The 14,213-nt window shown below is 40.5% G+C and overlaps 1 protein-coding gene across 1 annotated transcript; it reads right to left on the bottom strand.

Moving 5' to 3' along the window:
* Window positions 1-717: 717 nt before the first annotated feature.
* Window positions 718-13,511, bottom strand: LOC102222190 (peptidyl-prolyl cis-trans isomerase FKBP1A-like). The gene is made up of 5 exons (XM_005806214.3): window positions 13,349-13,511; window positions 13,154-13,201; window positions 5,913-6,025; window positions 4,607-4,760; window positions 718-1,871 (listed from the first exon to the last, which is right to left on the bottom strand). Exons 1-4 carry the CDS (start codon window positions 13,383-13,385, stop codon window positions 4,632-4,634), a joined length of 327 nt encoding a protein of 108 aa, XP_005806271.1. The 5' UTR covers window positions 13,386-13,511; the 3' UTR covers window positions 718-1,871; window positions 4,607-4,631.
* Window positions 13,512-14,213: the final 702 nt, after the last annotated feature.

Below are 14,213 nucleotides of genomic sequence, written 5' to 3'. Positions count from 1 at the left end.
TGACTGAAGACTGCTGTTGCTATAATAGTCTTGTGACTGTCATGACATAACAGCTCAGCATCCGGCCAGCAGAGGCCACACTTCCTGTTTGACTCCATCAAGTGTTAGCAGGCGCTGATAGTTCACCTCATTTGCTTTTGCTCTTTAAATCTTTGTCTGTATGATTAGAACTCCGGGCTGAGAGATGCTGGTGTTGCTTATTATGATTGATTGAAGAAATGGTTTAAACTTCCTCCTTCTCTCTCTCTTCTCATTGGGATTTGGCGACACAGCTCAAGTATTATTATTTCAATTTTTGAGATTATAATCAGCTGCTTCCAGGCAGAAAAACAACCTTGTTGTTATGGTTATGCATTAAAAAAGTAAAAATAAAATAAAATAAAAAATGTATATAGTTGTTCAAACAAAATTGTGCAACACGTTTTCTACGATTATGCAATTTTATAGTGCATGGGGGAAAATTTCCACTTTGTCTTCAATTCATAATTCAGTGAAAAGTTTACTTGCTTATTTCATTATTAGGTCCGTCTCATTTCATACAGAATGGTCATATTTTAAAGTGTTATGTATGTTTGAAAAGATAATTGGATAACAAGTGAAAAACCACCGTAACCACTTCAGTTACTCTGGTTTATGTTTAATCATCAACCGTTTTCTTTTTCTTTCTTTGTGGAAAAATGAGAAATCAAGTAACAATGAAATGAACACTGCAGGCAGTCGGAGGGTATTTTATTTTATTTTAAATACATCATTGGTTTAGCCTGCACACAGTAACATCTCAGCACGTAAAACTACACAGTACAGACGGTCTGCCGCTTGCAGCACGGCAAGCACGTAACACGGACAGCCGTGGTCAGTGTCAGAGAGCCAGGCCAGCACAAGTCATTCATTTAGACTCCATTTAAAACTAGTTTAGGTAGAAAAAACACTCGGATGATGTTGGCTTTTTTTTTTTTTTCCTTCACGGCACACCTCCACTCCATCATCCGCTGGGACGGCGTGGCGCATTACTAACAGTAATTCTAAAAAGGACAGTTTCTGTATTTTCTCAGAGAGAGACACTTGGCATCAAAGAAAATGCATAATTCAAGTTATTACACAAAGTGTCAAGAGTTAAAATCCCTGCCCACCTTTTGTAAGTTTCAAGCATCTCAGACTAATTTCTGTTCCAATTATTCCTGTGCATTGCCACGGTCCTCCTTGTGCAGTGCTTAGGTATGGCTTTAAATGGGGTTTAAAGAGAAAGGAAGGATGCAAATGAATGCCATCAGATTTTTAGCATGCACACAGGGCAAGGTACTAACCATATTTAGCCACACGAGAAGTATCTAGAACTAAGCCTGGTTTAACATTCCCACCAATTACTCTTCCCACGCTTCTTTAACAGAAATAATAACGCAGGGTTTTTGTTTCTGCAGAAATCTCAGTTTTAAGTATGACCTTTTATTAGAACTCAGGCAAAATTAATACGATTCAAGCCTTTAAAATCCTAAATGTGTGCTCACTTTTTCTGTCTAATATAATATAATATAAAAAGCTGCAGAATTTTATAATACCAGAACACACTGGCTCATAAAAGCTGAACCTTGCTGCTTAGTGATTCAATGGCATATCATACACCCAATTCACTGTGTTTACACACAAACAGAACGCTAAGAAATAAAAACAAAACAAAACAAATACTTTCTTTAAAAAAAAGTAACAATTCAAGACTTTTAAAAAATGTAGGATCAAAAAGAAATATTTCAAAATGGAGGACAAGTGAAAAACAAAAAATAACAAAAACAGACAGTTTGATGAAAACACTGAATTGAAAGAATCATGCGCAGACTTTCCAAACTTCTCTTCGGGTCGCCCAGGTGCAAAGTTAACTGTGAGGATGACAAAAAGGAGAATTGTTTTTACAAAAAAATTTAAAATTGAAAACTGTACAACTATACAAAATAAAAAAAAATTAAATAAAAATATGGAACAAAATAAGTGATTGCATAAAATATTCACACCCATTTCAAGTGGCTGAGCTAATTCAACGGAGTCAGAGGGCGTTTGATTAGGGGACGTCTGTGCTACTGCGGCATGTTTAGCATTGAGGTGCTATTTGAATAGCTTTACTGATAAGCTAACTCCTTTTAGCACAACTTGAACACAGCCATAATTTTTGCATCATCCCATCAAATCATTATGGAGCCAAGATTAACCAGCAGTGGACCGAGTGAAGCGGCTTCGTCGTCCGCTGTTAGCGGATGTCGTTGTGCGTCAGATCGTACCAGAAACGGTGAATATAAAGGTTCTGGACAGAACTTTTGTATGTATAAAAAAACAATTAACTGAGTTGAAAATTTTAAAATCTATGTATGTAACTATCCATCCATTTTCTGTTCACCCATTGTCCCTAATGGGGTCGGTCGACCTGAGTGAAGTTGGCCCCCCCACCTTCTTCAAATTAGACAAAATTGGTGTCAATCAACTCGGCTACGTTTGTGCTGGTTTGTGCAGCAAAAATTTTTGTTTGTGCTGCTATCATTTTAAAGATATTAAGAAATGTTTTTAGAGGTCATCAAAGGTCAACCAGCCCCCCACCTTCTTCAAATCAGACGAAATGGGTGTCAATCAATTCGGCTACGTTTGTGCTGGTTTGTGCAGCAAAGATTTTTGTTTGTGCTGCTATCATTTTAAAGATATTAAGAAATGTTTTAGAGGTCATCAAAGGTCAACCAGCCCTCTTAATATCTTTAAAATGATAGCTGCACAAATGAAAGTCTTTGCTGCACAAACCAGCACAAATGTAGCCGAGTTGATTGACACCCATTTCGTCTGATTTGAAGAAGGTGGGGGGGCTGGTTGACCTTTTGACCTTTACCCTTTCCTTAATATCTTCAAAACCGATGCAGCACAAACAAAAATCTTTGCTGCACAAACCAGCACAAACGTAGCCGAGTTGATTGACACCCATTTCGTCTGATTTGAAGAAGGTGGGGGGCTGGTTGACCTTTGATGACCTCTAAAAACATTTCTTTATATCTTTAAAATGATAGCGGCACAAACGAAAATTTTTGCTGCACAAACCAGCACAAACGTAGCCGAGTTGATTGACACCAATTTTGTCTAATTTGAAGAAGGTGGGGGGGCCAACTTCACTCAGGTGGTCGGGAGGGGTGCTGGTGTCTATCTCCAGCTACGTTCTGGGTGAGAGGCGGGGTTCACCCTGGACAGGTCGCCAGTCTGTCGCAGGGCAACACAGAGACATACAGGACAAACAACCATGCACACACACACACTCACACCTAGGGAGAATTTAGAGAGACCAATTAACCTGACAGTCATGTTTTTGGACTGTGGGAGGAAGCCGGAGAGAACCCACGCATGCACAGGGAGAACATGCAAACTCCATGCAGAAAGACCCCGGCTGGGAATCGAACCCAGGACCTTCTTGCTGCAAGGCAACAGTGCTACCAACTGCACCACTGTGCAGCCTGTATGTAACTAATTAATAGAAATTTACGTGTCAAAGTCCTGAACCTAATCATACCATAAAATAGAATAAAATCCATCAGCCTCAGTGACAATGTTGCACTTTTTTGCAGTCTCAAAATGTACTATTTATTGTAGATGGATAAATGCACTGGTCCGGGGTATAATATAGGTGCTAATTTTATTTAACCATCTATGGTCCCCGACCCAGTACGTAAAGATTTTATAAGAGAAAGAAATACATAAAAACATAATCAAAACACTATATAAAACATAATTAAAACACCATCAGGTATATAATGCAAGAGCATACACACACAGCCTCTGTAGAGTCAACATCCATTCTCCCAATACTTCTAGTTCCAATTCGTAGAGTTTTGGCCGCTAACAGGATCAGAGTTGGCACCAGGGTTACAATAGTTTTGGGTTTTTCATTACACTTAACTTTTATTTCGTTGTGAATTTTTGCTTGTCTAAGTCAGTTAGTTTTAATTAGTTTTTAAAGTGTGTTTGCTAGGTTTCATTAGCTATCATTGGTTGAATATTGTTTAGTTTCAGTTTCAGTTTTTATTAGTTTTTTTTGCGCTTTGGTTAAATTTTAGGTGGAGGATTCAAAAAGGTCAAAGTATCGTATTGTGATTGTTTATACGTTGATTGCATGACAAATACGCAACAGAGGATATAATTTTTAAAAAATGTATTCAGTTATTATGGAACCACAAACTGAATGGTGTTTTCTCACAACTTTTGTTCTTGACATTTTGCAGACCAGCGTAGGTGCCACCAGGAGGAGTACGCAGTGACGTAATTTGCCGACGGCAGACGTAAACTGTTTGTGTGAGGGAACGGGAAAAACATACATTTCACATCAGATCAAAACGCCAGTAAATAGATTGAAAACACAAAAAAACGTAGGACGTAATACGCATAATTTCAGTATATTTTAGTTTTATGAATGCACGGTGTGCAGTTTTTCCCCATTAATTACCGTTTTTATTTATTTCATTTGACAAAAATGTCAAAATGCTTTGGCTGATCGCACCGAGATCAGAGCGGCATCATGCGTCGCTATCGGATGGTGGCTATCGCTACCATCTGACAGCTATTGCGTAAGTTGCTTCTGTAAACGACTTACGCAACAAACAGGCGCCGGCTCGCCTTCACTCCAAACTGAGCAGCTCCACGTCAAAGATGAGCGTGGCGTTGGGGGGGATGATGCCCGGGTGGCCCTTGTTTCCGTAAGCAAAGTCCGGCGAGCAGATCAGCTTGGCCCTCTGACCCACACTCATCTGGAGAGAGCAGGAGGAGGCACACAGAGAGGAGAGATAATGGGTTTGCAGAGCTGCTCATAATGCAATATCTCGCAGGAGACATGGCAGGGTGGGGGGGAGCATCTAGAATTGTTAATGATGTTTCACTTTTACTACATCAGTTCCACTGTTATTACTCTCAGCAGCTCACGCAGCAGCCGTCAACATCCCAGAGGGGAAAAAAAATTAAAAATCAAGCCTTTTTCAGTTAACAGAGAGTGTCGCTTATGAAATGTTTCTGACCAAACACTAATAACTTCACGTATTTCAAGAGATAAATGTTATCAACAGGAACAAAACACAACCTTTCATGGGATTCCTAGTGCAGTGCGTATAAAAAAAAACCCCAAAACATTCACCCACTTGGATATCTTATCCTTTTTTTCGGTTTGTTGCTTTTACAAATAAACCGTAATGAACTAAATTTGCCATGTTTTGAGAAGAAAATCCCTTTAATGTCAAAGTGGAAACAGATTTCTACAAAAATAATGACAATTAGATTCAAATATTTAGTGTTGAATAGGTAATTCTACATTCCCCAGAAGAAGGCTACTTGAGTTGTAGCTGCATCTGAGCCTATTCTCATCCAACTAATGAAATATTTCTTACATTGCTTTAAATTTTTATGATTTAGTAGAGCTCACAACAGCACTGACTCTGTACTAAGCCTATAATCAACTCCTTCTAGAAGTCATTTGCAATGAAAGAAAACTGATGAATTACGGAGAAGAATTTCATTAAAAAACAAAAAGGTCGGGGTGAATATTAAGAACAATTGTGTTTCAATTAGACGTAGAATTGTTGTCATTTGTCAATATTTTTTTAATCTAAAATTTATTTGCTAAACAGATAAAATAAGGGTTGGTTATGATTTCTTTTATGAGTTTGTCTACAGACTTATCTGAAATTCCTTGGAGATATGTTTTAGAAAACTAATTTTGAGAAAGATTCTGCTGTTTTGATTTTGAGAAAGAAAAAAAAATACATACTGCAGCTTTAAAGATTGGGTTTTTCCAAAGGCTTTCTGTTTCAGTCCATGTAGTTGTTTTCTAACGACTCCCAAAAGTAGTTTTCTTCTTGTCGAACAAACATGCTGTTTAATAATACTGTTATTAACACCCTTCAGCCTACCTGCCCCACTCCTTCCTCCCACCCTCGGATCACTTCCTGTTTGCCGAGCTTAAACCGGAAAGGCTTGTCCCTGTCGCGGGATGAGTCGAACTTCCGTCCATCCGTCAGGGAGCCTTTGGAAAAAGCAGACAGGAACAGAAATGTTAGACAGGCAGCTAGTTGCATGTTGTATTTATGTATTCCTTCAAAGAAATTGAGGTGTAATCAATTGAAAATTTCCAAGTCTAGTATTCTGATTAGCTAAAATATGACAATTTAATAATAGTAATATGATGCATAATACATATAGTAATACCATCTCAAGTCGTTCCAGCTAAGTGTTAGCGGTACACCACTTTTATTGCAGTTTTCTGGCCAATAACAGAACTTATTAAAACCTGATCTGTAGATTCCAGTTTTTTGAAGCGAAAAGTCGCTTTACTTCATTTCATTTCATTCTTAATTTCATTCACTCAATAATAAATACGAACCATTCACGTAACACCTAAAAGAAATCAAAAATGAAAAGAAGCAGAAAGAAGCATAAACCTAGATCTGGCCCCTACTCACATAGGAAAATTTGCTATTCAGCTCAGAAGACTATCACAAACATATTTCAAAAATTACACAGCAACACGTCAGCTGATTCATTACCATATTGCTGCGTCATAATAATTTTCAAATTTCTTTTAGAAGAGAAAGAGATTTATATTGTTTTATATCACTGTAAAGAGTGACCCATAAATTGACCCCTTTAATTGAAGTAAATCTTTCCATTGTCACCATTCTGACTCAAAAGTGTTTTGAAAATCTCAGTTCCCTTTAAGTTGTAGCTGCTTTCTCTTTTTACAATTATAATTCCATTGTCTGGCAAAGAAATTTTATGCGCTTTGTTATGCACAATTTAAAATATTGTACTCGTTTCAATAAGTTTAACTGTAAAAGCTATACAGCGGTGAAGTTGTAGAGAAGATCGGTGCAGAAGGTTCGCTTCACATTTAAGCTACGGCAGTTCGCATGTCACCCAAAATGAAGGAAACTGGGACAGATTTTCTGGTGCATTTTTAGTAAGCGTTGTTAACCACTGCAAACATTGCTTCAATCTTTGCACTACTTCTGCTTCGTGACCACACTGTGGTTATCAAAACTACTATTAGAGATAAAATACATTTTCCTTGATGGGTTGATGCCGTTATCTTTGCTTTTTGGCAGAAAAATAAATGAACTTTGTGCCTTCTGTGCAGCAACCACAGCCGTCTGTGGGTGGCGTCAGGAAAACCCATGCATCAACCTCCAAGGAAGCCGCCTTCCAAAAATAATTCACAGCCAGGCTTTTAGAGCCATTAGCACCAACAAGATGTGGGTGTGCATGGCGTGATGTGTCTGTGTGGGTGCAGCTTTGCTCATCTTATTGGGAGGGATGCAACCTTTAATCCAGCCAGCTGAGTGGGACTCCTCTCCGCTGCTGGACAGTCTGATAGCAGCCTAATGGAATTATCCAGAAGAGCCAAAAGGTTCGATCCAAGCATCATGAGGCTCTTCCCCCCCATTTCATCAGCCAACAGCACAATACACTGATAACCATAGCATCACACTGACTGTTTTCCTGCAGAAGGATCACTTCAAAGAGATCCTCACACTGCATGGGGAAAATAAAGGGCTGGCTTTTTAATAGAATATCCTGTTTCATGTAAAATGTCAGGGCTGCTTTGTATTCTGTCAGGAAAATGGATAAGAAAGGAAATCCTGCAGACTGGGTGATACTCCTTGGGAAAAAAAAGAAATAAGGAGAACATAAGCTGTCTTCTAAACAGAAATGCCTTGTGGTGAAAGACTAAAATTAGGCCTTACTGCAAGTTACATAATGTTGAAGCAAGCAGGCTAATGTTACCGTATCTGATTCCCCTCCAATCTGCTAGTCAACGTCCTGATATATGTACAGTCATACTGGAAAGCAAAAAAACATTCTAACAACCAGTTTGGGCACTTGGTCAGTGACTTTTAGGATATTTTCACGCCTGATAGTCCAGTTGATTCGGTTCGATTGAGAACCAAAATTGCGACATTTGTTATATTTCCAGCTGCTGCTGTTCTCTTTCACGCTCTGCACTGTCAAATGACCCAAACCCTTTGAAAACCCTTTTTTCCCCCCCTCGCTTATGGTGGCACTGCACCAAAAAGCTCCCAGAACTAGCTGCAGAGTGTTGCTGGGTAAAGGAGTGTCTGGGTTTCCCCACTGGACCTAATCTAAGATAAGTAGATCATAATCAGCTTTATTGGCCAAGACTGTGCCCACAAACAAGGAACCTGAATTCAATTCAGAGCATGTTGGATTACTGCAAATATGCCTAATTCTGATGTGGGCACTCTGACTGCTGTCAGACTGTTGTTTTTGCAAATGGAGCTCTGTAGCGCCAGCCTGGTAAAAGCCTCCAAGTTCTACTCTTTAGTTCGTACAAAGAGTCTGGACCCTTGATTATTGAGAAACAGTTGCTTGCTTGAGGCATGGACTCTGTTGACGCTTCAAACAACTGGAACTAATTTTAGCCAACCGCTAATGTTTGGCAGTGATGTATGAAATGTGTCAACTTGATCGTGAAGAAGCTACATTATAAAGCTTACTAGAAATCGCCTGTGCTATAAACTGCGATGAGAGAAGTGCCAGGCGGAGTGAGGTATCTATCAATAAGAGGGGCCGCAACATTTTTGCCAACAATACAATGTCCTAAATATTCATCATACTCCAACTTTAGTTGCTCAATTCATTCTGATAAATCAAACTCAATGTGAGAAGTTCCAGACGGAGCGCTTGAGGGAAATGAGAATCAAGGAAGATTGCGTAGCAAGGAAACGGCCAGGCTACTGTAGCAAAAATCTGTGTTGAAACAAAATAAAAGGTTAGCTGTATCTTACAGAGTTGATCCCTCAGCTGTGGTAGAGAATGCTGTAACCTGATTGATGGAGAAAATTGTTTTTCCATCAGTGAAGTCCATGTCTCAAAGAATACAAGCTGCCGCAATAAACAGAGGCGATGCAACAAACCTGGAATTTAAGAGAAAGAAAATCCAATGTTTACAGAAAGAAACGATGTGACTATGTTTACAACAAAGACATTTACCTTTCACTTTTGGAATGTTCTGCAAAACCAGGACTTTCATATTAGTTTTTTTGTTTGGTTTTTGATTAAAATTATCCTTATAATCAGAAATAAGAATAAAGGCACCAGCAGGGGGTGCTGTTCAGTTATATACTGAAGGGTGGCACTCGATATATCAGAATTAACTTGTTTAAACACCTCAAATTCAAATCAAGGATAAAAAATAAGAACTAACAACAGGTGAACACAGACCAGACTTTTTTGAAGCTACCGAAAACATAAATATGCTTTGTAATTATTATTACATTGTTGGATGCTGAACATTTGGTCTGTTTTTTTTTTTTTTTCAACAAAATGTAAGCACAGAAGAAAACAAACATGCATCTGTATCGACACTTCTTACTGGTTAGAACTATTTAAGGTGGTGCAGGGAATCAGATATGGCTGTATTTAATAATTCGTCAATAACCAATGAAGCTTGCATGCATTGCCTCGGGCTGCTACTAAACGTTAATGCTCCGTAACTGCAGAGCTGGGGAGAGAACCTAAAAATTGTACTCAGGCAAGAGTGGCACTAATTCAGTATATTTTTACTCAAGTAAAAAGTAAAAATGAACTGTCCTAGTAATTGCTCAATTAAGAGTAAAATGTATTCTATAAAAAGGTACGGAAGTACAGAGTAAATGATTAATTTTTAATTATAACATCTGATTATTTAAAAATGATGTCTGAGTTCCAGGCATAGCTGGAACATCTTTCCACATGATACCTGTTGACAGTCCATATGTTTGAATCCACACCTTCATAATCTGTAACTAACTGGAAATGGCCGAGGGGACTTGTTCATGGTTTTGCTGTGGCTAGTCACATTTGTTTCCATCTGCAAGATGATCACGGCTTCAGTGAACAGTTGTTTTCCTGCAAGACAATGACCTGGACCATCGAGCTAAAGCTACACAGAAATGGTTTGAAGACAACAAGATGGATGTTCTGGAGTGGCCCAGTCAAAGCCTAGACATCAATCCATCAGAGAAATTGTAGCTGGATCTGGAAAGGGCTTGAAGAGTTTTGCAAGGAACCGTGGAGTAGAATTGCAGTTTCTCTCTCTTTTTTTCCCCCAACGCGTCCTGTTTCAAAGTGTGGCACTCAGACAGCGATTCCCAACAGATTTACTTTCACAAGCAGTGAAAAACATCTTTAGCTATGATGCTCCACTTGAGCCTCTTCCTGAGTCTGTTGAATCATTGCCCAACAGGACAATTGCATCCTTCTGTGTGCCACACCCTTCTTCGGCTGACAGTCTTGTCCAATTTGTAGCCGGAAGCCATGCCTGTTCATGGCAACTTCTAACTGCTTGGAGAGAGAAAGAAGGATAGAGAGAATCAAGACAACACCCCAGAGGTCTGCAGAGGAAAAAAAAACAACAACAGAGAACCAAAAAAACCATAGCAACCAACAACATATGCTTATATATATTTTAAAAAATACAACATCACCGAAAAGAACACGGTTCTAGTTAATACAAGATGTATTTAGTGGCAACCACATCCCAAAAATAAATGTATCTGAAAACACCTGAATGAAAACAACTGTGTATGTGTGAGCATGTTTGTGTATATAAGGTTTCTCCATAAGAATGCTCACTAGCATGTGTGGAGAACAACAGACCCAACCGAGGCAGACATGAGGGAAATTGGAGCCCAGACATCCAAAGCACAGAGACCCGAGAGCACCACCACAGGGACAACTGCACCTCCCTTCCAGAAAGGAGCATTGAGTCCCAGAGGAACCCCCTGTAGCCACAATGCAGACGCCTAAGTGGCCTGCCCACAGTTTCCACCAACAACTGGATATGCTGTTGGCTGGATGTGCAGCATATCCAGCCATGGACACCAAGACACAAGCCCCAACAGCTAGGGTGCCCAGGTTGCGCCAAGCAGTCACTAGAAGTGAAATCTACACTGTTTGGATCCAAACATCCAACCCCAGACAGCGAAAATCACCAATGCACTGGCAGGCAGAGGCACCAGCCACCAGAAGGAAGTGTGACAGGGGTGGGAAGAAGGCACATAGATGATTCAGGAGAGGGAACATCCCAAGACCAAACCTGGCAGATAAACAGGCAGACACAGACACAATCACACATTCCCATCCTCGCACAGACATTCACACCCATTCACCCAATGTAAACACACACAGAAATGGATGCCATACACCCACTAGCACTCCCTATACACTTTATACTCCCAGGTCCAGGTAATGATACCCCCGAGGGGCAACTAGCACCCAAACTCAGGAGGTGCTTCTCTTCAGTCTAGGATGGAGCCAAGCAGACTGCCCGAGTTCCTGCAGTAGTGCAGTGGTCTAGAGGTAGGTACCGTCCAAAATACCCCGGTTCAGACAACGACCCCATCCAGATACAGTGGCAAAAAAGGTTCACAGTCCAAACGTGCCAGTCAACCAGATCAGCCCCAACAGAGGTCCAACTCTATGTGCCCCCACCCTCCACAGTCCTCTAACATGAATCCCCCCAATAGGCCACCCCCAACCAGTGTATACCCAACATTCCAATAGAGATATGATAAACCTCCCACTCTCAGGGCGAGAAGAGAAGTCCACCCCAAAAAGCAAATGAGAGCACAAGCACACGATGCGAACGCCTGCACACACCCCGGCCACTCCAAACACCTCAAAAGTCTGATGTGCAACTGAACTCTGATGCGGATCAACAAAGCAAACTTGTTTGCCTACAAACCTAGGTTTCGGTTCTGTTAAAGTGAACTCTGGTACGGTTGGAATGCATATATGAATGCAAGCGGACCGGAAACATGGGAAGCGAACTTTAGCACGAGGCATCCTGGATAAATGCAACCAAAACAAATGTGCATGTCTTGCGACTGTGGGAGAAATGGCTTGTGGTCTTTTATCAACGACAAAACAGGAAATACAACTGCTAAAATCAGACATCACTCCACTTTTGTTGTTTTTAATTTCATGGAGATGGAAGTTGCGCTCAGTTTCTTCTTCCAATGTTTTCTTGTCATTTTCTTTAGTGGATCTTGGTGCAGCCACCACAGGCGAGGCGAAGAAAAGGATCTTTGAAATAGTGCAGTGTGAAAGCTGCACCAGCCCAAAATGTAACAAAAGATGCAATTTTGGACCCCAATCAAACCGAGTTCCCCGGTGTAAAAACACCCTAGTCACCATATTTCTAAAGTTATATAACACAAGCAAAGGACAAGAAGCACGAAACTATTTACATTTTAAATAGCAACAATACCAATAATAGTAATAATAATAATAACAATTTTGACACTAGTCGGTACATTTTGAAATTTATGACTTTCCTTTTTTGCAAACCATAAAAACAATCCCTTTTATGCTACAATTGACAATCAATTTTATGCTTCATATCCGTGAGGAGGATGACCGGCTCCAGAGGGAAGGACTGGCTGAGGCGATGCTGATGAGGTTGGGAGGGAATCTGCTTTCATGTGCGTGTCTGCTGAAAAATATTAAATGAACAACAATACAAGCGGGGCTGCCATTATTCCAGCCTCCCAGACGATTCTAATCCGCTCAGCTCAACTGCCACTGACCCCCCACCACCACCCCGCCCCTTGACCCCGAAGAAACTCCAACAAAAGACGGAACCAGGCTGGAAATCAGACAGGATTTAAAGTCTGGCTGTCTGTCTAGCTTTCTGGGGAAATCCTGAGGCGGGATTCATCATACGCGCTGTTTATGAGTATTATTGTTGTATCCAGAGCAGACAGATGATGACCTGAATGCTTTTTTATTTTATTTTATTTCATTTTTTTACTGAAGCGCAGTGTGGAATCCAGAGCACCGATCATGACGCGCTTTGGGGGACTTTTTCCTGCAATATCTCGTAGGAAAACCAGTCCCAGGGACATGTGTGGCTGGAAGTCAAGCCGCAGCTGCTGTAGGTGTGAGGCAGGAACATGCCAGTTGTGCCTCGCAGCGTGTCTGTGGGTCCCGATCATTTCTGACCGCGGTGCTTCCAGGATAGAACTATTCTGAGCCAGGGTTTTATTTGGGGTGCAGAGACAGTTGCCCGCAGCAGTCACCCAGCTCGTCTCAGAGCAATCTCCAGAGAAGGGGGCAGAAAAAGGAACAAGTTTCATCTCCTTCCCCAACTCACCCACGTAATGCACCACACACGTCTGGCCTTTTTTGGGGAAGGTCCTTCCTGTGGAGGAAGCAGAGAGGCGCTCAGTTGGAACCGTGCAGAACAGGCGGTGATTTCTGCGTCCTGCAGCGGAATTAGACAGGAGGAGAGCGGACAGACGGGCTCTCCTACATTCCCTCTCCACCCCTCCTGTGCGGCGGCTCTTACCGTCTCCCGGCGTGACTGTCTCGATCTCGACTCCCATGTCAGCGGTGTGCGTCTTCCTGCTGCCCAAGGACCCGGTGCGCTCTTAGTGCAGCCCTTCAGCCTGCTTGGTCGCTCCTTTCCTGCTGGATCTCTCTCTCTCTCTCTCTCTCTCTCTCTCTCTCTCTCTCTCTCTCTCTCTCTCTCTCTCTCTCGCTGCAATCAACGTAAGGAGAGCTACAATGCATTCAACCACTTCCGCTTCGGACTTCAAAATAGTTGAAGCCTGGAAAAGTTTGGCATTTAATTTCACAATTTTAATGAAAAACACACAAAAAGAAAAGGATATGGAGGAAATATTCTTCAGCTGTTGTGTCATTCCTTTATATCCTTGCTTTCATCCTTTTCCCACCTCATTTCAAAGGCGCAATGAGGAGGGAGGTTTGTCATTTATATATATATATATATATATATATATATATATATATATATATATATATATATATATATATATATATATATATATATATATATATATATATATATATATATATATATATATATACTGAAATAATGATGTGATCCCTAAGAAGAAATTTAACACACATTTTGTATGTAAACAGCTTTGCTCTGCAGACAGATTGAGATCAATTTCCATACGCAAAATAGAAAAAAAATCATGTTCAGACAGTTTCTCATTTCTTGTCTAATCAAAAGTGTTCCCATGGTGTTTATGTACCCATTCTGGGTAAGAAATAGTATTTTGATGAACCAGCTCCAAGTTGTAGCAAGATAACCTCTTTTGTCTTTAACGAGAGGAAATGAATTCAGATTGAACTCCAGTGAAAGCGATTTATTCTGATTTTATTGATTCTGTCTTGCCTTTTAG

Source organism: Xiphophorus maculatus, chromosome 1 (genome assembly GCF_002775205.1).
Source record: "Xiphophorus maculatus strain JP 163 A chromosome 1, X_maculatus-5.0-male, whole genome shotgun sequence".
Taxonomy (NCBI): domain Eukaryota; kingdom Metazoa; phylum Chordata; class Actinopteri; order Cyprinodontiformes; family Poeciliidae; genus Xiphophorus; species Xiphophorus maculatus.
The sequence above is the reverse complement of the archived record's forward strand: the minus strand, read 5'-3'. Positions and strand labels throughout refer to the sequence as shown.

Bases quoted from the DNA above. Each gene is read 5' to 3' on its own strand.
- LOC102222190 (XM_005806214.3), bottom strand. From the start codon at position 13,385: ATGGGAGTCGAGATCGAGACAGTCACGCCGGGAGACG. The intron at 6,026-13,153 runs GTGAGTTGGGGA...CTTTTTCCAAAG, and splicing joins GTGTGTGGTGCATTACGTGG to GCTCCCTGACGGATGGACGG. The intron at 4,761-5,912 runs GTAGGCTGAAGG...TGCTCTCTCCAG, and splicing joins GGGAGGAAGGAGTGGGGCAG to ATGAGTGTGGGTCAGAGGGC.